General features: G+C 43.1%; 1 protein-coding gene across 5 annotated transcripts in view; it reads left to right on the forward strand.

Moving 5' to 3' along the window:
- SHANK1 (SH3 and multiple ankyrin repeat domains 1) overlaps window positions 1-22,849 on the forward strand; it is a 157,904-nt gene that overhangs the window by 41,228 nt on the left and 93,827 nt on the right. For all 5 annotated transcript variants that reach the window (XR_009631735.2, XR_010910150.1, XM_060780704.2 and 2 more), the window contains exon 2: window positions 12,204-12,446. Coding sequence is in view for 3 of the 5 variants with exons in the window: in XM_060780704.2 (XP_060636687.2) it covers window positions 12,237-12,446 (210 nt within the window). In the remaining 2 variants the exon portion in view is untranslated. The remainder of the gene's footprint in view (window positions 1-12,203; window positions 12,447-22,849) is intronic.

A 22,849-nucleotide genomic window follows, 5' to 3' on the forward strand; every position in this document is an offset into this window, starting at 1 on the left:
TCCAGTGCCTGAAGCCCACTTCATCTCCCATATATCTATATCTATTTACTACTCAAAGCACCAACAGGGTGGATCTTGGGCTGTGCCAGTGCCTGAAGCCCACCCCATCTCCCATACATCTATATATCTATATCTATTTACTACTCAAAGCACCAACAGGGTGGATCTTGGGCCATGCCAGATCCAGTGCCTGAAGGCCACCCATCTCCCATATATCTATATATCTATATCTATTTACTATTCAAAACACCAACAGTGTGGATCTAGCCAATCTTTTAATAGCCATGCAGTATCATTCTGTGACATGGTAGGAAATTAAAGCTGTGACTAACACCCACCCACCTGGTGTTGTTATGAGGGCTGCTACTGTGGCCAAGTGAGGCCACCAGGTTTTTTGGACCAGTGCCCCTCAAATGCAGAGCCTAGTCCTGGATGGGAATTATGCAAGGGGCTTGTTTAGACCATTCCTTTTTCAAGATCAAATATGGTTGTCTGAAAGTAGCTCTGTCCAGTGTCCATAGACATCTTAAGCCTTTTTATCTTGGCTTATTAGACGCTATCTTGTACATCAATACAGGGTTAAGAGATACACTTCTAAGTTGGATCCAAAATTCATATTAAGGTTGAAAGGCTTGCTCTTGAATATATTCAAATTAAATTAGAAGAGGGACAGTATAATTTAAGAAAGGGTTTTTAAAAATATATCTCACAATAATTGCCAACAATAGTGATGCTTCTGAGGAATATATTTCATTGGGTTAGATGTGGTAATTTTCCTTCTTAAGTGTCTCCTTTACACTGACTAAGGCTTTGCTAAGTTAGCATTTTCTGACAAAAATACCAGTTTTGCCTGCAACAAGGCTAGCAATGGGGAAAATTTCATCTTGCCCCCCAAATCTGTATATTCCTAAGGATTTCATTGCAATTTAGCAGAGGAAAATGGCCACAGAATATGCACATTTTAGAAAATGGATGACTAAAAATGTATCTGTTTCAAGAACACGGAAAGATACTCTATAATGTCTGGGGAAAGTGTGTAAAATGTACATTAATTAGTAACAATGCAGACATTTTGAGAACGAATGCATGAAAAATACATAATTCTGAGCAGGGAGGACAAAATGGGATGGGACAAGGATGCTAATAGGTTTCAGAGCAACACAACCAAAATGGGACTGATAGAATTTTCCCTCCAGGCTGTTAATCTCCCTGACAAGCTCTTAGGAAGAGAACCAAAGTGATGCTTTTCTTTTTTTCTATAGTTATCTGGAACATAAGCCTTTTCTTACAGATATATAATTATTCATTGATTAGTTGATTTCTATTTCCTGGGTACATTCTATCTTAAAAATAAACACACAGGTCAAACATTTGGCATGAAAACTTATTTCTAATTCGTTTTTCTGAACATTTTGAATATTTTTTCAAATTAGGCCCACACCAGCCCTTTGGCACCACAACAGAAACATGGCACTATTTGACCTATGTGCATAAGACACATGACTCCTGTATATTTGACCTATAGCATTAATTGGCATTGGCTTTTAGAAGGAATGTGGATTCCATTCTAACATTGGAATCAAGGTAATACCAAATTTAGCAAGATACAGAGGAAATCCATATCTGCTGGGAATAGAACCTAGTGATCCACAAGAGCTTTGTGCAGAAAAATGTGTTATACTTTAAGATGCAGTAGAAGTCCTAAACATTGTTGATGCAAAAACAGACTAACATAGTAAATGCTCATAGAAACAGATTATTATAGTGTTTTGGCCCTTGCATTTCTCTCTTGGTATAAGTAACTGTGATTAGTAGTTCTTGAAAGCGTATCATACAGGGAAGACCAAATCTGTCTCTCACCAATCTGACCTGGATGTCACAGGGCCCTTTCACACAGCCATATATCCCAGAATATTAAATCAGAAAATCCCACAATATCTGCTTTGAACTGGGATATCTGAGTCCACATTGTCATATATTCCAGTTCAAAACAGATAATGTGGGATTTTATTCAGCTGTGTGGAAGGGGCCATAGTAAGCCAATATTTCACAGGAATCCTGGTTTATGGCATCCTAGCAAAGTTGTATTATACACTGCTCAAATGGATGAATCAGCTATAGCCCTTTAGTCCCTGAGAATAGATGGACCTGTCAATCACCTGCTCTCTGCTTGATTTTTGCCTGACCAACCAGAGGAAAAAACATGATTTTTTGTGCGGATATTTCTTTGATTTGTTGTCGAGGAGACAAACCAGAGAACACAACTCCTGTGCATCATTATAATCTTTGGACTAAAGGACCAGGTTGATCTGTTTCAAAGCAATCTAAACACATGGTTATTTCCACCTATACACATGCACATATGTATCCACTGGGGTGGCTAACAACCTTACAGAAAATGAATAGTAGAAATCACAAATGCCAAGTATATAAAATCACAAGTCTAAAATCTGGAATTATACATTCACTAAATTGGCAAGCATCTGAAATCACACATTCAAATTATGCACTAAAATACTCTAAAAGTAAACAGCAGCGCTCTTGATGTCAGGAGGATGGTGAAGGAGAACTGGAGAAATACAATCTTGTGTTTTGTTGGAGCAATTTTCTGTAATAAAAATTGCAACATTGCTTTATTTGGGAATAAACAGGATTCTGCTGCAGCTGATCCTACAGAAGCCACATATGCCAACCTAAAACAGGCCAGGTAAAACAGCAGCTGCCTTCTGAATCTTTTCTTGAGTATCCATGAACAGTGAAACAGAGAAAAGAGGGGACAGGAGCCCCCAGTGGTGCAATAGGTTAAACCTTTGTGCCGGCAGGATTGTTGACCTGTTGATTCAGTGGCTCAAATCCAGGGAGTGTGATGAGCTCCAATTTGTCAGCTCCAGCTTCTCATACAGGGACATGAGAGAAGCCCCCACAGGATGGTAAAACATCTGGGCATCCACTGGCCAGCATCCTTGCAGATGGCCAATTCTCTCACACCAGAAGCAACTTGCAGTTTCGCAAGTCGCTCCAGATAGGGAAAAACAAAACAAAATATATCCTCCAGCATACTAAGAAAGCACAGAGTTACACCAGGCATGGGCAAACTTTGGCCTTCCATGTGTTTTGGACTTCTACAATTCCTTACAGTCCAAAACACTTGGATAGCCAAAGTTTGCCCATGCTTGAGTTACATGCTTGGCCATCGGAATAGGAATCATGAAAATAATCACCAGATGCATTTTGGAAGAAGCTTTCAAGTGGTCTATAAAAGGTTCATAATCCTTCTTTTACTTATGCAAGGCTTATCTGACTTGATAGTTTCATTTTACATGTGCATATTGTTAATATGTAATATGTAAATAGGAAGTTTGCTGAAACACATTTCACTATTCTTTTTTGTTGTAATAATAATAATAATAATAATAATAATAAAGAAACCATCCACATACTTTTCTATCTCTTGTACAAAATTTTCTATTAAGTAATGCCCAATCTGTGTTGTTTACTAAGGTATACCTATAGTTGAAAATAGTCAGATATATATCAGGTGTCTGTGTATGTGTTTGTATGTGTGTGCAGATGTGTTCATGTTTGCAGACTAAATTGCTTCAATGTAGTTTGGTACCCTGTGGAAAAAAGGTTTTCCACCCATTCCAATGTTGTCTTCTGGCAAGGCTATATAGTAAATGCAACTATGGATATTAATTATAAACTGTAGAATTAATGTAGTTTGATACCACTTTAATTGCCATCAACGGGGGTTGTAGTTTTACAAAGTCTTTAGCCTTCTATGCCAAAGAGTGCTGGTGCATCAACAGACTACAACTCCCAGGATTCCATAGCATTGAGCCAAAGCAATTGAAGTGGTATCAAGATGCATTAATTCCGCTTACTGTAGAATTATGTTTCCTTCTTCTCAGAGTTTTTCCCAGATTGCTCACACTGCTACTCAGCCCATAAGAATGCATGGTCAGTCTTGTTAATGCAGATGTAGTAAGAGAGGAAAGGCTGTTGTTGGTAGAATTTGGAAGGTGGGAGTAGAAATGTACACAGTCACACCTGAGCCTCAAGCTTTCTCGAATCGTTTTCCTTCTTCAGAGGAAAGAAAATGAGAGAAAAGAAGAGGTGGATTGAAAGTGAATGCATAAGTGAATGAATACACGAATGAATCATTCAATAAATGGAGGTCTGCATAAGTAAGTGAGATGAAAGAAAAGAGAATGTGAGATGGTTCTAGACCAGGCATGGGCGAACTTGGGCTCTCCTTCCAGGGGTTTTGGACTTCAACTCCCACAATTCCTAACAGCCTCATGCCCATTCCTTTCCCCCCTCAGCCGCTTAAGCGGCTGAGGGGGAAAAGGAAGGGGCCTGAGGATGTTAGGAATTGTGGGAGTTGAAGTCCAAAACCCCTGGAAGGAGGATCCAAGTTTGCTAATGCCTGATCTAGACTGCAGCCTAGAAATATTACTTTTTTCTCTACAATTCCTAGAATGCACCAACCAAAGGGCATTGCTGCCTGCAGGATGTTTGGGACTATAGTCCAAAATATTAAGACTCCCAAGCTCTGTTCAAGAATCATCCATCTTCAGTTCTAGTCGCAGCTGAGGTCTTGAAGATTCTCAAATGTTGTCACTTTAAGCAGCTTCCACTTTGCATGTAATCATGTCACTGTAATTCTTCTGCTTCTCTCATTATTTGTGGGATAAAGTGGTGAATAGTCACAAGTACAACTTATAAATTGGTTAGTCTTGAACCACAACTCCCAAAATTCCCATCATCCCAGCTATCCCAGCTTATAGTCCAAAAAAATTTCCCAAGTTGGTAATGTATAGGTGCCAACATTTCAACATAAGTGCAGATGCTATATAGCCAGTATTCTCAGTGTGTCACACTGCCTCTCAGTTTCTGGGTATTCTCTGCAAATGAGTAATTTTGCCCTAGCTTGTTTGATTAGACACAGCCAGAGAGTAGAGATGTTTCAACAGATACTAGCAGGGTAGTGAAATGGGAATCTCCAAGCACAGAAGTGGCATATTTTAAAATGTGAGATGCTGATAGAGAGTAATAGTGGGAAGAAGTTAATGCATGCTCTCCATCATGATACCCCGGTGGTGCAATGGGTTAAACCCTTGTTCCAGCAGAACTGAAGACCGACAGGTCAGACGTTCGAATCCGGGGACAGCGTGGATGAGCTCCCTATGTTTTGGATTCCACAGTATACCTATATTTATTGGCTTAACACAGCAGAAGTCTCCCTAGTATGTAAGTGTTCTTTGCATGTAATACATGCCTCCAAGTATAAAGGTAAAAGTAAAGGTTTCTCCTTACTTTAAGTCTAGTTGTGCCCAATTCTGGGAAGTGGTACTCATCTCAATTTCTAAGCCTAAGAGCCAGCATTGTCCGTAGACATCTCCAAGGTCATGTGGCCAGCATGACTGCATGGGACGCTGTTACCTTCAAGTATAAACATGTCATTTAATGCTAAAGTCAGGGTTGTCTGTACCACCATGTTTCCAATTTCTATGTATGGTTATGGCATCAAAAGTAGGTACTGTTGGGCGTTTACCAAGGTCCATACCCTGCAGGAGCTCTGTTGCTAATACATTATTGACTCTGCTGCTAATTCTTCATGATATTGCTGCTTTCTCTGAGCATCCAAAGACTCATCTAAAATCAGAACCAGTAGTTTCCTCTGGCCTGTCTCAAACCCCCTAAACTAACCCTGAGGGACCTTCCACACAGCCCTATATTCCAGAATATCAAGGCAGAAAATCCACAGTATCTGCTTTTAACTGGGTTATCTGAGTCCACATTACCATATATTCCAGTTCAAAGTAGAAAATGTGGGATTTTATTCAGCTGTGTGGAAGGGGCCTTAGTCGTTCTTCCCTTGACATAACATTCAAATGGTGATCTAGTCTACACAGAATAGCGGCAGACACCATGTGGTTATTTACCACAGACAGCAAGTCAGAGAAGGCCAATCTAGATTGGAGTACTTTCAAAGAAATTATATAATTCTGTGCTGTGTGTCTATCTGTGCCTGCTTCTCTCTGTGTGGTCTCTCACTTACAGCAATGTCTTACAGTACTCATAACACTTGAGGTGTTATTCAGATGTATGTATGTGGTAAAATGTATGTGCACATTTTACCACATTTGTATTAAAACCATTTAACACCAGAGTAATTAATGTTTGCCTAAGTGTTTACAGTTAACGTACAGCTCAGTAAATACCAGTGAAGTATGGCATGCATGAGACTCGTGGCCCATCTGGATCACACTGTTGAACCAGTTTTATGAATGTTTGAAAAAGTTTCTCATCCAAGCATGTCAGTATCTCTGGTTTTGGAACCTGCTTTGGAGAGATAGTTCCAAGCCATATTGAGCCATGAAAGGGATCACACACTGAGCTGTTCCCAAGATGGATTCTGAATTCATTGTGCTTGTCCTACAGAAAAAGAAAAAGAAAAGCCAACTTCTGTTAACACTTCAAAACAGGGCACATTTTTGTGCAATTTGCCCTCTGACCTCATCTGCACTTAGTTGGTTTTTCCGGCATTTGATATCTAGTATCCGATTATGGCTATTTCTGATAGATCAGAAGAAAAAGAGCACTTTGACAAAGCTTCATGTCTGTGGTCACAGAGTATGGTTTCCATGTATCTTACCAAACAAAGGATCTCTGTCTTAGTGTTCAAATTCCAGGGTCATACGAAGACATTTTGGTGCTTGAAGCAAATGATAGTAGGGCATGCTTTCCCAGTTCCATGTACTCATGGACACCTGAGCCTTGCTTTAGGACAGATCATATAATAGATTCCTTCTCCAAACCTAAGAGCAGTAGATCTGTTATTGAGACTGGGATTGGGGGGGGGGGGGGAGGTGACTGATTCACGTGACATACATAGCTCTTTTCTCTATACTAGTTCTAAAAATTGTGGTCCCTGTACTGGTGCTGATCCACAAGCCTTTGGCTGTTGGGTCATATAGAATTGAGTTGTGTATTTTATGTTTGTATGGCACAAATACTTTATCAGTCCTGGAACACTCCAAAAAACAATTGTTCCCTAAACCAGATAGCCTGAGAAGTGTTGCTCAATGAAAAGAAAGACCAGGAGATTCAAGAGGAAACAGCTGGAGTGAGTGTCTGAGATAGCTGCCTCACTCTGTCTAATATTAGGGCTGCTCTTGCCCATCTACAACTAAACATCCCAACAATTCCTCTGATTTGAAATGTAAAACCTAGGCTACTAGGCTTTAGAGGACATTACAACGACTTAAATCAAGAAATAATTTTCTAAGATCTACATAGACACTCGCTGGAACACCTCAGCAAGCGAGAGTCCAAAAGTGGCAGGCTCAATCCCAGAACTTCAATCCATGGCTGATACCAAATGAGAAACTCCCCCCTGGGCACACAAAAAACTGGGCGACTTGGAAGGCGCTGAACAGACTGCGCTCTGGCACCACAAGATGCAGAGCCAACCTTAAGAAATGGGGCTACAAAGTGGAATCCACGACATGCGAGTTTGGAGAAGAGCAAACCACTGACCACCTACTACAATGCAACCTGAGCCCTGCCACATGCACAATGGGGGACCTTCTTGCGACAACACCAGAGGCACTCCAAGTTACCAGCTACTGGTCAAAGGACATTTAATCAACTACCAAGTTTGCAAACTCTGTGTTTTGTTTGTTTGTCTGTTTGTTAAAAAATGCAATGTAACTGTTTGGTCTGCTGCTGATACGATAAATAAATACAACAACAAAACAACCTGCCCTAGTTGCAGAGATGGCCAGATGATTCCATGAAAGTCAGTGGTCCTTAACCTGTGAGCCGTGGACCACAGGTGGGCTGCGAGGATGAAAATCTGGTCCGCGAGCCTCCTTTCTCTTTCTTTTCTTTTCTTTTCCAGCTTCTTTTGTGCCACCTGCCACTCCTTCCCTTTCATTGACCATGGCATATGTTCTCTATCAGAAACTAGAGCTGATGTGGTCTAGCCAATACAATTTTCTGAATCAGTACACCAAACCAAATCTAAAGTTGACCAAAAACTGATCTGTAACCATTTGGTACTAATGTTGGAGTGAGGTCCCTGCTCAAAGTGGTCCTTGGTTGAGTGTGTTGTGCTTCAAGCGGAATTCAGTCCCATCCAACAAAGACACAATAACTTTGCACAGTTGCAAAAGGAAAACCAGAAAACTTTACTCTTTTCAGCAGATTCAAACCATAAACTTGCAATGTTACATCAAATACAGATTTTAAGAGTGGACCCTGGTCAAAAAAAGGTTGGGAATAATTGATGTAAGTGATATGATATATCCATTCTGGGATTTGTTAAATGCTATGTAAGATACTGAACCTATCCTGGAAAAAGGATTTGGGGCTTTTGATATCTTCCCATTTTTGTCATTGCTATTTGCTTTCAAGTTTACTTTGATGCATGGTGACCTTACAAATGTCTGGAATACATCCCAGAGTAAATTCACTACACCCCTATTATCGAAACCATCAACAATCCTTGACTGTTTTTTCCCCCTTTGTACTCAATTCATTGTGTCACTTTTAACCTTTAAAGATCTAAATAGCTTGGGGCAATCTTAAGGCCCGTAGTGATGGTTCCTGGACACATGCTGCTCCATTAGCCAGTGGCTGCCACTCTGCAGATGCTTTCCAGGAAAGAAACAATTGTAGATAATGATCACAGGTATGGTGATAGTACCTGGCACATTGTTTTTCAAAAACTGCCTGTCCTCTTCATCTAAGGAACTTCCTGTCTCACTATAAACCAGCCCTATTATTAAATTCTGCTCTCTTGCAGAAGACTGCTTATTGGGAATTTAGGAATGGCAACCTGTGTTGCACCCAAACAGTGGAAAACTATCATTTTAGAATAACCTATTAAAGTAATGAGTTATTACATGAACTGAGTCCACCAACTGGATTCTGACCTGAATAGCTAAATTACTCAATGTTTCGCTCCCAAAGAACAGAAGCATTGGAAGTTGCCTTGTGTCAGGTCAAATTATTTACCCATCTAGCTCAGGATCATATAGTTTCGACAAGGAACAGCCCTCTGGGGTTTCGGACAGCAAATAATTTTCCTCTATTACCTTCAGCCCTAGTGTATATGAAGATGCCAGGGCTTGAACCAGGGCACTTCCTCATACAATCACATGGTTTGCCTTCAGTCTGTGCATCCCCCCAGCTCCTCTTGTCTCTTCAATTTGCATGTCTGAGATATCTAGCAAATGGGATCAGAACAAGTATGGGGCAGGGTCACTTGTGTCCTTTTGGGCTAATTATAGGGCCTTTTGGCAGGTGCCGAAAGTGGGGCAGCCGTCCCAGGGCTGTTCTGCTTTCTGGGACGTCTTGTGCTGCTTCCAGATTGCTTGGGCCCTGGGGCCGCCTGGAATCTGGGACGCAGAGCACAAAAAGTCAGTGAAGGAGACCAGGGTGGGGCGGAAAGGAGCACTTGGCAGATGTGTTTGGGCAACGGCCGAAGGTGAGGAACGAATTCTACCCAGATCATTGGTGAGGGGGCAAATAATTCTGATTCATCTATAAATTAAGAGAGTAGATCAGAGTGAGATGAAGCAATGAGTAGGGCAAAAAGGGGGCAGGAATAGAGAATATAGAGAATCCTTAGCAAGATGCCCTGGACAGGCCAAGGAGGATTGTGTTTTTGTATTGTTGAAGGCTTTCGTGGCTGGAATCACTGGGTTGTTGTAGGTTTTTTGGGCTGTATAGCCATGTTCTAGAAGCATTCTCAGCCTCAAAAACCTACAACAACCCAGATTATGTTTGTATTTATGCAGATTTATAGATGTGCGCATATTCACTGTGTGTGTGTATGTGTGAGAGAAAGAGAACATCTGGGACCACTTGTAAAATAAAAGCTATTTTCCACAAACATCTGGGAAGCATATTTCAATGCTAATGCAAGATATATTACTGCCTGAAGCAAAGAAGGTAATGGCACCCCAGCCCACCCTAAGTAAAGGTATATAACAACCTTGAGCATACACAAGATTGATTTCAAAGGAATGTTTTGTTTATAGGTAGAGTAAACTTATTCCACAGAAGCACATGAAGATGGGGCTTTTTGGACAAGTTCCAAAATTCGCCTGCTAGTATGCCTGCTGGCCATGCTAGTTAGTGCATTCTGGGAACTGTGGTACCCTCAAACCCTTTTCCATGCTCTGCACACGTATTCGTTCTTCTTCATTTTTCCATAAAGCCAAAGGTTTGGTCTTCTCTAACAGGAAATGTTTGATATAGTATGGTAGGGTGAGTGGGCACATGCAGGACTTGTCCAAGAACTTTTACTGCATGAAGCAAATGACAACATGGGAGGCAGAGACCCTTCCATGTACCATCTTTCATCACCTGTCAAAGCAGTGGGCTTGGTAGGGTGAGTGGGTAGGAATGGTTGCTTGAAGGACCATCTGAGCTGTCTAGAAGGCTCTCTCAAGATAAATCTCCTCGGCATCTGTTGCCTGAGATGTTCTAGCTATATCCCTGCTCCATTTTTTGGTACTGCATTCACCCTTAGGAACTTATTTGTCCAGTCTATGTTGCGGAGGCTCAAGTGGCATGGAGGAAGGCAGCTATGGATACCATCATCTTCCTCCCTGAAGTCGCTGCCCCACTCTGACTAATGGTTGGGCAGGCCCTGCTCTCCTAGTTCGCAATTAATCCACCCGCGTCAAAAAAGTGGCATGAGTCTGTAACTATTATATGTGCACCATGGGCAGTCTGATGAAATTGCACACAACGCCTTAGTGTGTAAATCTTGACAAATTATTCTCTACTTAATCGTTTTCATGGAGGGGGCAGGGAGTGGAGGAGGAAGAGAGTGGCAGCAGCAGCTTGCTGATAGTGGTTTTTGAGCATTCGAGCATCATATACGTTGTCTGGGTAATCAGGCCCAATCTCAGCAGATGAAGATGCAGGGATAAGGCGTAGGTTATTGCACATGGATTGAAAAGGAAGCCCAAAATGTCTCCATGTGCCTCCATTTGCATATATCTTCTTTCCCATCTGTTTTTAATATATATAAGGGATGTAGTAAGTGTGTGTGCATATGTATATACAGAAAACAGTGTGTGTGTGTGTATCTCAGAGTATATAAGCTGTAGTCCTCAGCCTGAACTCACTCAGTCCTCTGTAATCCTCACCTGAACTCACATAGCCCTCAGCTCATTTCAAAAGCCATCTACAAGCCATCTTGGCTTTGGGAGATCTTCTTCCATTGCACTTGAGAGCAGCAGGGTAGGTTCAAGTGCAGGCTAAGTGGCACACATACTGTTCTCTTCAACACCCTCATTGCCCTTCTCTGCCTCTCCTGCTTGAGGCGAGTGCCTCATTCCTCCTAATGGAAGATCCTGTCCTAAGCTTCTGGAAGAGCGCTTTGTCCTTTCTAGGAAAGTGAAGTTCCTAGATTTGTTTAATCCTTATTTTTTAAAAAGTGTGTGTGTGTGTGGGGGGGGGGGGGTGTTTTGAAATTAATTTTACACAAAAATAATGAATTTTGCATCAATATACAGGGTTAGTCAAAATGCATAGGCCAATAAGCCATTCAATTGAATGGCTTATTGGCCTATGCATTTTGACTAACCCTGTATATATATTTGTACAAAAAGAATCACTAAAAAGTCCCCAAATCAAAAAAAAATCTTTACAAAATATGCAAAAGCCCTCATTATCTCATCTGGTGATAAGAAGATTCTGCTTGACAATCAACTAGTCAAAGAATTAACATCACTTGCCTGAAATTCTGCTGGTTAGTACCCAACTAGAGTAGACCCATTGTCTCAGTTGTTGAATCAACACAAAGGTCGATTCAATTGAGTGAATGGCCCTACTCTTGTTGGAACTAAATTAGATTTAGGAACTAGTAGTAGTACTTAGACCACAATACCTATCCAGTTGAACCACTAAATGGAGAGGAGGGGAAAAAAAGGTTGGCAGAAAGAAAGAGAGGAAAGTGGCATAGTGGAAGCAGAAAGGGATTGAAGTCCACATGTGCTTGTGTGTCAGTTAACTCTTTGCGTCCGGATGCAAGATGTCGTGAGCTAAACATGAACTTCAGTAACTGTGTATGTTTGTGTATTGTAGTGCTGTGTTCCAGACTCTCAAAACTAATATTTCCTTCACTGCACCCCTTTGTGAGAATAACAATGAATATTTGTCCCTCTTATTTTTAGTGCAGCCAGTGATGGTGCCCAGCACCCCTGACGATGCCCCAGAGCCCCGAAACAAGCGCGGAGGAGGAGGAGCACCTCTCCCAGTGCCCCGAGGGGGAGTCGGGCTCGGAGAGCTCCCACGAGGGGCCCAGCCCTCCGGTCAGCCCCGCTAACCCTACCCACAGTCACCCCATGACAGTACCTGAAGACGCGCACTTCAGTATGATGGTCTTCCGAATTGGTATTCCTGACCTGCACCAAACGGTGAGAAGCTAAGTGGAACCTGCGAGAAAGAGTACATGTGAAAGTGGGTGGGTGCAATCTGAAGAGTCATGGGATTTAAGGGTGGCAAATCTTATCGGGTCCTGACCAATTTCCACCAATTCACTAGAAATTGATGTATACTTTAACTATGCGAAACGACATGACTCATTACAAAATATGATAGTCACGGTAACGTGGAAGATAGTAAGGCCACTTCTACACTGCCATATAAAATCCAGATAGTATGCTTTGAACTCCATTATATGGCAGTGTAGACTCATATTATCCAGTTCAAAGCAGATAATATGGATTATCTATTTTGACAATCTGGATTATATGGCAGTAGAAGGGACCTCTGACTGCACTAGATGGATTTACTCAGTAGACCTGAGCATAATTGTTAATAACAGGATGTCTTGGATGCTTCTTGAATTGTCATAGATCGAAGTCAACTCAATGGCAGTTAATAACAACAGAAATTATTACTTTCTCAGATTTGTACAGGAGGTAAATTGGAAGTGTACAATTTTAAAAAGCTTAAAAACATAGTGAAACTGCACACACAAATATCAGAAAGTGCTCATGGAAACTTAAAAATATCGACTTGGGGACCAATGTGGACTTCACTTTCCACATTTTTCACAGCTTGTGAGCGTTTACTTTGCAACCCCCAGTGGCACAGGTTTTAAACCACTGAGCTGCTGAACTTGCTAACCAAAAGGTCAGCAACTTGAATCCGAGGAATGGGGTGAGCTCCCGCTAGTAGCACCAGCTACTGCCAACTTAGCAATTTGAAAACATGCAAATGTGAGTAGATCAATAGGTACAGCTTCTACAGGAGAGGTAATGGCACTCCATGCAGTCATGCCGGCCACATGACCTAGGAGATGTCTACAGACAATGCTGGCTCTTCGGCTTAGAAATGGAGATGAGCACCAGAGTCGGATGCGACTAGACTTAATGTCAAGGGGAAACCTTACTTTGCAGAGCAGGAGTTGACAATTTTGTGGGAACAGGGGGCACATTTCCACTACTACATTGGCTATGTTTTGTGCTTTGGGGGAACAAGTAAAAAAATTAATAATGAATAGAAAAATAGAGAGGAAATAACTAGAAATGACTTTATCCTGAGGGGATTGCAATCTATAATTCAACATAAGGGTGACTATGGAGGAAGGGAAAAGATATGGAAGCAGAGATAAATGGAAGAGCTTGTGTGTTTCATTTGAGTTAAATTTGCATAGGTTTAGTTATGATACAGTTGCATTTCCAGGTCTTCCTATCAGTGGCCATGCTTGCTTAGGATATTGTGGTCTAAAATGTGGAAAAGCATGGGCTTATGTATATGTCTTGAAGATGATAAATTATTTCTGACATCAGGTAACTTTCCTGGGACACAGCTCCGTGTTCACTCCTTTTTTCCCCTATCTCTGGCACTGTTACAACTGTACAGCATATATTAATTGAGAAATGGACAAGTTAACATGCAGTGAGGTTTGCGGACAGGGTTGTGCTTTGCACTCTGTGACCTTGGCTTCGGATCCTCATTTGTGAAATGCCGTGTGAGCCACAAAGGGAATGAAAGGCGGCGGAGAAGGGGAGGAAACGCTGTCGCTAATGGACTAAAGAAAATGGGGCTTTCCTCCTTAGCTGAGCTCCACCCCACCCCAGCACCACCACCTCAGTCCCTCGAGGGGTAATTAATGCAGAACTGGATTCATCCTTAGCTCAGCACTAAATGGAATTCATTCCTTTCTCCCTTCATTAGCAATAAAACCAGGCCACTCAGCAACACATATATACAGACACTGCTACCAGCACCGGTCCTTTCATCCCGCATTCCTTTGATATGGAGAGCCAGCTGCAGATCTCGGCAAAGTGTACCTCCCTCCTTCCACCTATCAACTTTTTTGAGTAGCTGCATGCATGGCAGCCCCTATCACATTGGATGCTTCAGTGCAAACAGGGCCAATTTGACCACTAGATAGAGTGAAACCATTGTGTTTTAGATGTTTGGTGATGTAGAGTCTAGGCAAAACTGCCTCCTGGCTATTCCTCACAGTTGGAGAACTGTGTGTCCCATATAGTCTATCTCATAACCCTTTGCTGGCCTTCTGGCCTCAGGTCAAATGGATAACTGAAAGTAAAATTCAACTGCCAGTACAGCTACGTTCTCTAAATGAAGCCGCAGAGTGATGGCCCTGTCTCTTACAAGGCTTGGGACCTCATTTAACTGCAAACCTGTGCTGTCATAAATCTGTCCATGCCTTAAAATCAATATTGGATGCTTTCTTTTGACTCTCTCCTCCAAGAATGGCAGCAAAAGAGAAAAGTCTTTTTCAGTTGCTTCCTCTCCTTAATACTCTCCCCAGCAAAGTCTGCTTGGCTTCATTAACATTACCATTTTGACAGCAGGTTATGACAGTTCCCTGCTCCTGAACATTTGACAGGACGTGATCGCCAACATTATGTCAATTCATTATCCCTAAGTTATGCTAGTCTTGGGGAAGGACAGTGTACCTTCACAGTAAAACTACGCTTGCATTATTTTTGTTTTTAAACTCATTAATAGTATATAATGTTCTTGATAATTCATTAAAGAGTGCATCTTAATTTGCGTATGAAGCTCCTGGTGGCACAATGGGTTAAACCCTTGTGCCGGCAGGACTGATGATCGATAGGTCAGTGGTTTGAATCCGGGCAGAGCGCGGATGAGCGCTGTCTTTCAGCTGCAGCTCCCCATGTGGGGACATGAGAGAAGCCTCCCACAAGGATGTTAAACATCAAACTTCTAGGCGTCCTCTGGGCAACGTCCTTGCAGACGGTCAATTCTCTCACACCAGAAGTGACTTGCAGTTTCTCAAGTCGCTCCTGACATGAAAAATAATTGCATATGGTAGGTTTTATTGATGTAGACTGCTAAATCATATCAGATAGATTGATAGATAGGAAGTGGCAGGTTTTAAAATGAACCTGAAATGTAAGTTGCATTCAGTGCATCCTGACTAGCTTCCCCTCCAATCACACCTTGAAGGATTACACTTGTATTTTTAGGTAGATAAAATACATAAAATGTGGACTTTCTATGGTTAGGAACACCACAAACTCTTGGAAAAGGATGGTACAACAAAATATGACCTTTGGTTGTCCCAAGACATTGCACTGACTGGCATCCCTGAAGGAACATTTGTCTCTACTTGGGAATTTAGGTTCTTTTTTAATCTTCTTCAGTGGTGCAGTTATTGTGTCTCAGGGCATCACCTGAAGCGCCAGAGATTTCCCACCTCTGTTCGGGAATGTTAGGAAACTTTACAATGGTAACTACTGTACCTAGCCAGTCCCTGGCTACTGCAAGAAAGCTGGAAGAATCATCTTTCTAAAGGATGTGCTGCTGCTGCTACTAACAGTAGCAGTACTAAGGTAAAGGTAAAGGTTTCCCCTTGACATTAAGTCTACTCACGTCCGACTCTGGAGGGTGGTGCGCATCTCCATTTCTAAGCTGAAGAGCTGGTGTTGTTCTTAGACACCTCCAAGTCATGTGGCTGGCATGACTGCATGAAGCACTGTTACCTTCCAGCAGAAGCAGTACCTATTGATCTACTCACATTTCCATGTTTTCGAACTGCTAGGTTGGCAGAAGCTGAGGCTAACAGCGGGAGTTCATTCCTCAGATTCAAATTGCCAAACTTTTGGTCAGCAAGTTCAGCGGCTCAGCGGTTTAACCCTCTGCACCACCAGGGGCTCCACAGTAGCAGTACTAGTAGTGGTTTAGAAAGCACACCATATATAAGTGCTGAACAAAACTGAGAGTTAATAACAAGTTCTCCCCATAGTTTTACCATCGAAAAACCATGAAAGAAAATTGGCTGAACCATTGTACAAAGTATTTGCTCTTTCTGTGCTTCTGTTTGTGGATAGTTGATACAAAATCTCTTCTTCATTTCTCCTCTCTCATATCTTGTTATTTAAGACACCTTCCCCAATATATGCATAAACTGAGAATTCTCTCCTCTCCCCCAAACACTGCATACCTGGCGTTGAGTGGGAAGAAGTGCTTAAAACATGAATGTCCATGCCACATTAAGTTATTATAAACCTCAACTTTGTTGTCCGGCATCAGTTTGGAGGAGATGGCAGGAGATGACAGCATGTCTCATGTCTCTCCTTGGTCTCCCCCTACCAACATAGTTTCCTGCTTCTTTAAATTCACTACACCCCCCACCCCTTGCATTTTGGGTCCCGTTTCTGTTCACAGGGGCAACCATGGAAACGGTTGCTAGAGATCACAAATTGCCGTGGCCATGGAAACAGGGATGGAGCTGACAGCATGTGCTTGGCTGGTTGTCCCTTCCTCATCCTCACACACCCCCATCTGACCCTGGAAGTCTGTGGGGTGAGGAGAGGAGGAAAAGATTGCTAGGAAAGTCAGAAAGAATGAAGCCAAAGCCCAGAAAGGTGTCTGGAGAACTCTTGGGGAGACATAGGGCCCATCCAGACAGGCCTGAAAATCGTGACCTGTCTCAGTTTTCGGGCCTGTCTGGATGGGCCCTATTGTCTCCCCAAGAGTTCTCCAGACACCTTGCTGGGCTTTGCCTTCTTTCTTTCTGACTCTCCCTGGTTAGTTCTGAATTAAATAGATACCCCATTCAATTCAGGGCTTCTTGAAAGGCCCGGGTCTAATGGGGTATTGGGTCTGTGATGACTCACTAACAGGTAGTCCCAAGAATACCTGGGGGCAAGTCCCCATTGTCATCTCCCTTCTTTGGGCTTCCAAAAGCCCGGAGGAGCAGGATGGTGACTACCCCCTCCCCCACAGCCAGCAACTTACCCTTAAAAATAAAGTAAAACTTACCAGGCCATCAGAATTTTCCTCTTCGTGCAAGGAAGAAAGTTATGGCAGCCAGGTAAGTTTTATTTTATTTTTAGGGGTAAATTAGAGGGCTTTGGGCTGGCATGTAGGAAAGCTCAGGGGTTTTGGGAGGGACTAAGGATGGAAATCTATGCTAAAGCGGGTTTTTTAAACCCGCTTTGGCACGGATTTTGGCACTGACTGAAAGCACCCATAGTGATCCATAGTGACTCAGGAACTGGCATCTATATTCCTTTTAAATATACCTTGTATCTGCTATCTCTGCTTGCCACTGCAATCTTGTACTTCCGAATCCTCAAAATGCATTTTCTGTTCCTCTTGGTTAAATGCATCTCCCAACCATTGCTTTTACATTTTTAGTTCACTGATTCCCTCATGAGTGGCACATGACTTATAATTACCTCCCTCTGGTTTATGCGGTGTCTCATGCAGGTTGCTATACTGACCATTTAATACAGGGCACTTCAAGACAGAGCCAAAATCTGGGTTTAAAATGGCAAGTAAAAAATCCCGGGACCTGACTGGAGGTCACCACACAGAACTGTTAGTCCTGGGATTGGCTCCCCCACCATCCTCACAGGCTTCTTCTGTATCAGAACAAGATGGAGGGCGGACAGGAGATATCCGGAGGAAGGTTTTTTTTTAAATCACTCTGCTATGCACTGCACTGTATATACGCACATATGAATATCGTAATATAAATATGTGGATTCACATGTATACCTATGAAGTCTAGCACATAACTGAGATATTTTTGTTAAAATATACCTTCTATGGGATCTGTCTGTTCCCCCAATTGTTAATTCAACCTCTGTTTAAGATTACAAAGTTTAAAAGAGTTTCAGGGAGCTCTAATTGTTTTCCACCTATGCTTCCCTTGAGCCACCTGTGTGTCCGTTTGACAGCTGGATCAGCTGTTTCGGACTTTCAAAAAGCACATGTGAATGGGAGCTGTCTACACAGGGGGGAGGGAAGGAAAACACATTTCACATGACTGCAGAAATATACAATGATGCAAATATGCACAAACCTTTTAACACGTGTTTTTCATCTGTTACTGTGAATCAGCCAGCGTAGATTTTGAACTATCATTAGCCCCCCACCCCTTTTAACCTGGTAACTTCCGCATTTTGGGACCTGAGTAAAGGGCCATAGTTTGAAATTGGCTTCAAACTGCGGTGGCTAGACAAAAGTGCATGAAAGAAAGCTCTTAATGTACTCTATAGTTTTGTGTAATCACCATCTAGGCCTCAAACTGGTTCCAGAATTTCCTATGTAATTATCTGAACCACAAAACCACTTTCTTCAATACTGACTTTAAACTGCATTAAATGGTCAGTGTAGCTGTGTATGTCTGAGGCCAGAAAATATTTCCATATAGAGGTGGCTTACATTATGTAGCTCATATAAACCAAACCACTGTGACAGCCCAGTATTTAACTGCTGGAGAGAAGTGACAGATGCTCAGTAGCAGCACGTCACAGTGACTTAGAGTTTATATCTAGAGCAGATATGGGAAGGGTGTAGATTGTAAGATACAAACTCCAATTTGGGTCCCTCCCTACTTAGAGCTTTCCCTGTTTGAAATTTAATTTTTTGCTTTAACACTATGCAAAAACATGACAAACACTATCCCATAATCCAGTACAACATGCGCATCCCTGTTGTGAATATCTGAAATCCAAAATACTCCAAAATGCAAAATTGAGTAATGACAGTGACATTTTTGCTTTCTGATGGTTTAATATGAGCAAAAGTTGATGCAGAAATATTAAAATACCATTTATAAAACTACCTTTAGGTTATGTGTATAAAGTGTATGTGAAACATAAATATATTTCATGTTTAGACTGGGGCTCTGTCTCCAATATAAGCCCTATGCGCCCACAAAATACTTCCTTCTTTCATCTACTCCTATTGCCTTAGCATTTTGTATAATGTAGTTGGTTTAGAAATAAAGAGAAAACATTGTAAATGGAACCATCAACATTTATTTTGGTACAGGAACTTATTGGATCTGTACCTAAAGTGATGAATGAAATTGTTTCCTTTCGTACTTGAAATAATTCTGAAATTGGGCTTTATCTCCGACAGCTAAATACTAGGCCTGTGCGGTTTCGTTCGTTAATTCGTTATTTCGTTATTAATTCGTTATTTTTACCACATCCGACGCGATTTCAAAACACATTTTTAAACCCGGAAGGGTTTAAAAATATCGAAACAGCAGCCCCATATATTTTAAGAGCTTCAGCTCGTGTCGTTAATGGGATGGAGGCTGCTGAGTGCTGCTGGTGCCTGGGAGCCAATCCGGCGCTCCCAAGCACCCCAGCAGTAAATGGGGCGGGCGGGGCGAAGGGGCAGCGCGAGCGCACACCCAGTGAGCCAAGCACCGCCCCTGCCTGTTGGGCGCCCGGCCCGCGCGCGCTCACCCTTACAACCGGCCTCCGCGCACCATCCAATCGGCTCCGGCTCCTGCGCCCTCCTCCTCCTCCTCCTCCTCCTCCTCCCAGCTGTGTTGCAGCCAGGAAGTGCCAGGAGGAGGAGGAGGAGGAGGAGGGCGCAGGAGCCGGAGCCGATTGGATGGCGCGCGGAGGCCGGTTGTAAGGGTGAGCGCGCGCGCGCCATCCAATCGGCTCCGGCTCCTGCGCCCTCCTCCTCCTCCTCCTCCTCCCAGCTGTGTTGCAGCCAGGAAGTGCCAGGAGGAGGAGGAGGAGGAGGAGGGCGCAGGAGCCGGAGACGATTGGATGGTGCGCGGAGGCCGGTTGTAAGGGTGAGCGCACGCGCGCCATCCAATCGGCTCCGGCTCCTGCGCCCTCCTCCTCCTCCTCCTGGCACAGCTGGGAGGAGGAGGAGGAGGAGGAGGGCGCAGGAGCCGGAGCCGATTGGATGGCGCGCGCGCGCTCACCCTTACAACCGGCCTCCGCGCGCCATCCAATCGGCTTCCTGCAACACAGCTGGGAGGAGGAGGAGGAAGAGGAGGGCGCAGGAGCCGGAGCCGGAGCGCAGGAGCCGGGGAGGGGATTCCTGCAGCGCCGGCTCTGCCTCCGTGGCCCGCCTGAGACCAACAATACCATCTGATTGCCACAAATTGAAGGCTGCATCCATCCAGGCTCTTTTGCTGTGAGTTTTCAGGGCTGTATGAGTGTATGACCATGTTCCAGAAGCATTCTCTCCTGACATTTTGCCCACATCTATGGCAGGCATCCTCAGAGGTCTGTTGGAAACTAGGCAAATGGAGTTTATCTATGGAATGTCCAGGGTGGGAGAAATGAAAGCCATTCAATGCTAATCAAGGTGACCATTACTGCAACATTCACACTTACAAAATGTTTTGTAAATATTTACGAAATTTCGTAAATAACAAAACATTTTTTTGGAAAGTTTTGTAAATATTTTAAATATCGAAACAAAAAAACACTCCAATTACAAATCGATTTTAGAAACAAATTTTTTCTTGATCAAACAGGCCTACTAAATACGTAAATCCAAGGGCAGCATCCAACATACTCTTGAATTTGTATAAACTTATGCTGAAAAAACTATTCACATTGATAGGTAGACAGAGAGGGAAGCATTGGTCAGATAGCCTTTCCAGCTACTGACAGCTATACGTCTATCAGTTGTACTGAAAAGTCATTCAGTGGCACAGATTCAAGTTTAGTTTTTAATGCAAAGGTGCATTGACTTTCGATGAGATCCTCATACTCTGCCACGGACTTTGAAAACAATTTTTCATGCAAGAGATGCTCTGGAGTTTGTAGGTTGGTGAGGCACGATTCGGGAGGTGAAAGACCTTGTAAAACTACAACCCTCATGATTCCATAGCATTGAGCCATGGAAGTTAACGTGGTGTCAAACTCCATTAATATTGCAGTACTTACTTATTTAGGAGATCCCTCATTGTCCAAGTAAGACTGTCCTCCAAATTCGGTGTACTGGAGGTGGATACGTGGGTGACTGCGGAGCCCTATTCTTGACCTGCATGTTCTCCTGCAGTGAGGGCATCGGTTTCCAGGTGGAAGGCAGTTCCGGTCGGGTTTGGCTTGATGCACCTTCCTCTTGGCACGGTTCTCTCTTAGCCCTCCATTCCTGCCTCTTCAAATTCTACAGCACTGCTGGTCACAGCTGACCTCCAGCTAGAATGCTCAAGGGCCAGGGCTTTCCAGTTCTCGGTGTCAATGGCAAGGTTGACTTTAAGCCCATCTTTAAATCTCTTTTCCTGTCCTCCCAACATTCCATTTTCCATTCTTAAGTTTGGAGTAGTGCAACTGCTTTGGGAGACGGTGATCGGGCATTCGGACAATGTGGCGGTCCAGCGGAGTTGATGGCATAGGAGCATCGCTTCAGTGCTGGTGGTCTTTGGTTCTTCCAGCACGCTGACATTTGTCGGCCTGTCTTCTGAAGAGGCAAAGCTGATGGAATCGTTCCAGGAGTTGCATGTGACATCTGTAGATAGTCCGCGTTTTGTAGGCATATAGCAGGGTTGGAAGGAGAATAGCTTTGCAGTGTAGGTACACCAGGCATTTTGGACTTCAACTCCCACAGTTCCTAATAGTCTCAGGCCCCTTCCTTTCCCCCATCAGCCGCTTAAGCCTAGAAAGACTTCAGAGGCTATATCAGGCATGGGCAAACTTTGGCCTTACTCTAGGTCAGTGGTTCTTAACCTGTGGCTCCCCAGCCAGTTTACCAGCTGTTGGGATTTCTGGGAGTTGAAGGCAAAAACATCTGGGGACCCACAGGCTGAGATCCACTCCTCTAGGTGTTTTGGACCTCAACTCCCACAAGTCCTAACAGCCTCAGGTAGGTCTCTTCCTTTTCCCCCTCAGCTGCTTAAGGACGAGACCTGAGGCTGTTAGGACTTGTGGGAGTTGAAGTCCAAAACACCTGGAGGGCTGAAGTTTTCCCATATCTGAGGTACACCCTAAGACAGTTCATATAGCTTTAATGCCTGTGTAGAAGCAGGAATTTCAGCAGCTGTTGCTTGCCATGCAATCAGGTAATAAGCAACACCTGCTGAAATTCCCACCACTATACAGCCATTAAAAGTAATGGAGCCCTGTCTAGTTTCCTACGTTGAGGCACATTACTAGATTATTTTGATATTTGAAGAAAGAAATCCCATAAACACCACTCTCTCCATCTCTAGAAATTGCAATACAACAACAACAGTTTTTAAAACCACTTCATTGCCTTCACATTACACCATAAATTGTCCGCCTGAGGTGACAATTGGATAGGTCTTGAGTAAATTGGAGATACAGGAGTTATAGGTGCTGGATTGGTCCTATTCTTATCAGGAGTTTGGGACACGCATCCAGGGTCACATTGAACAAAATGAGCAGAAAGGACCACAAACACAACAGGCCTGATGTACCTACATGTTAAAATATGCGCAGCAATAGACATTGCGGCTTCAAAAACCCATCTATGTCCCTCTCCCCCTCATAAGACCATTCTGTCCAGGATCTAAAATTACCCACTGCAGCACTCTGCACAGGACACAGACGTCTCCTCCCCCTCACAAGCCACTATC

Source organism: Anolis sagrei, chromosome 6 (assembly GCF_037176765.1).
Source record: "Anolis sagrei isolate rAnoSag1 chromosome 6, rAnoSag1.mat, whole genome shotgun sequence".
NCBI classification, from domain to species: domain Eukaryota; kingdom Metazoa; phylum Chordata; class Lepidosauria; order Squamata; family Dactyloidae; genus Anolis; species Anolis sagrei.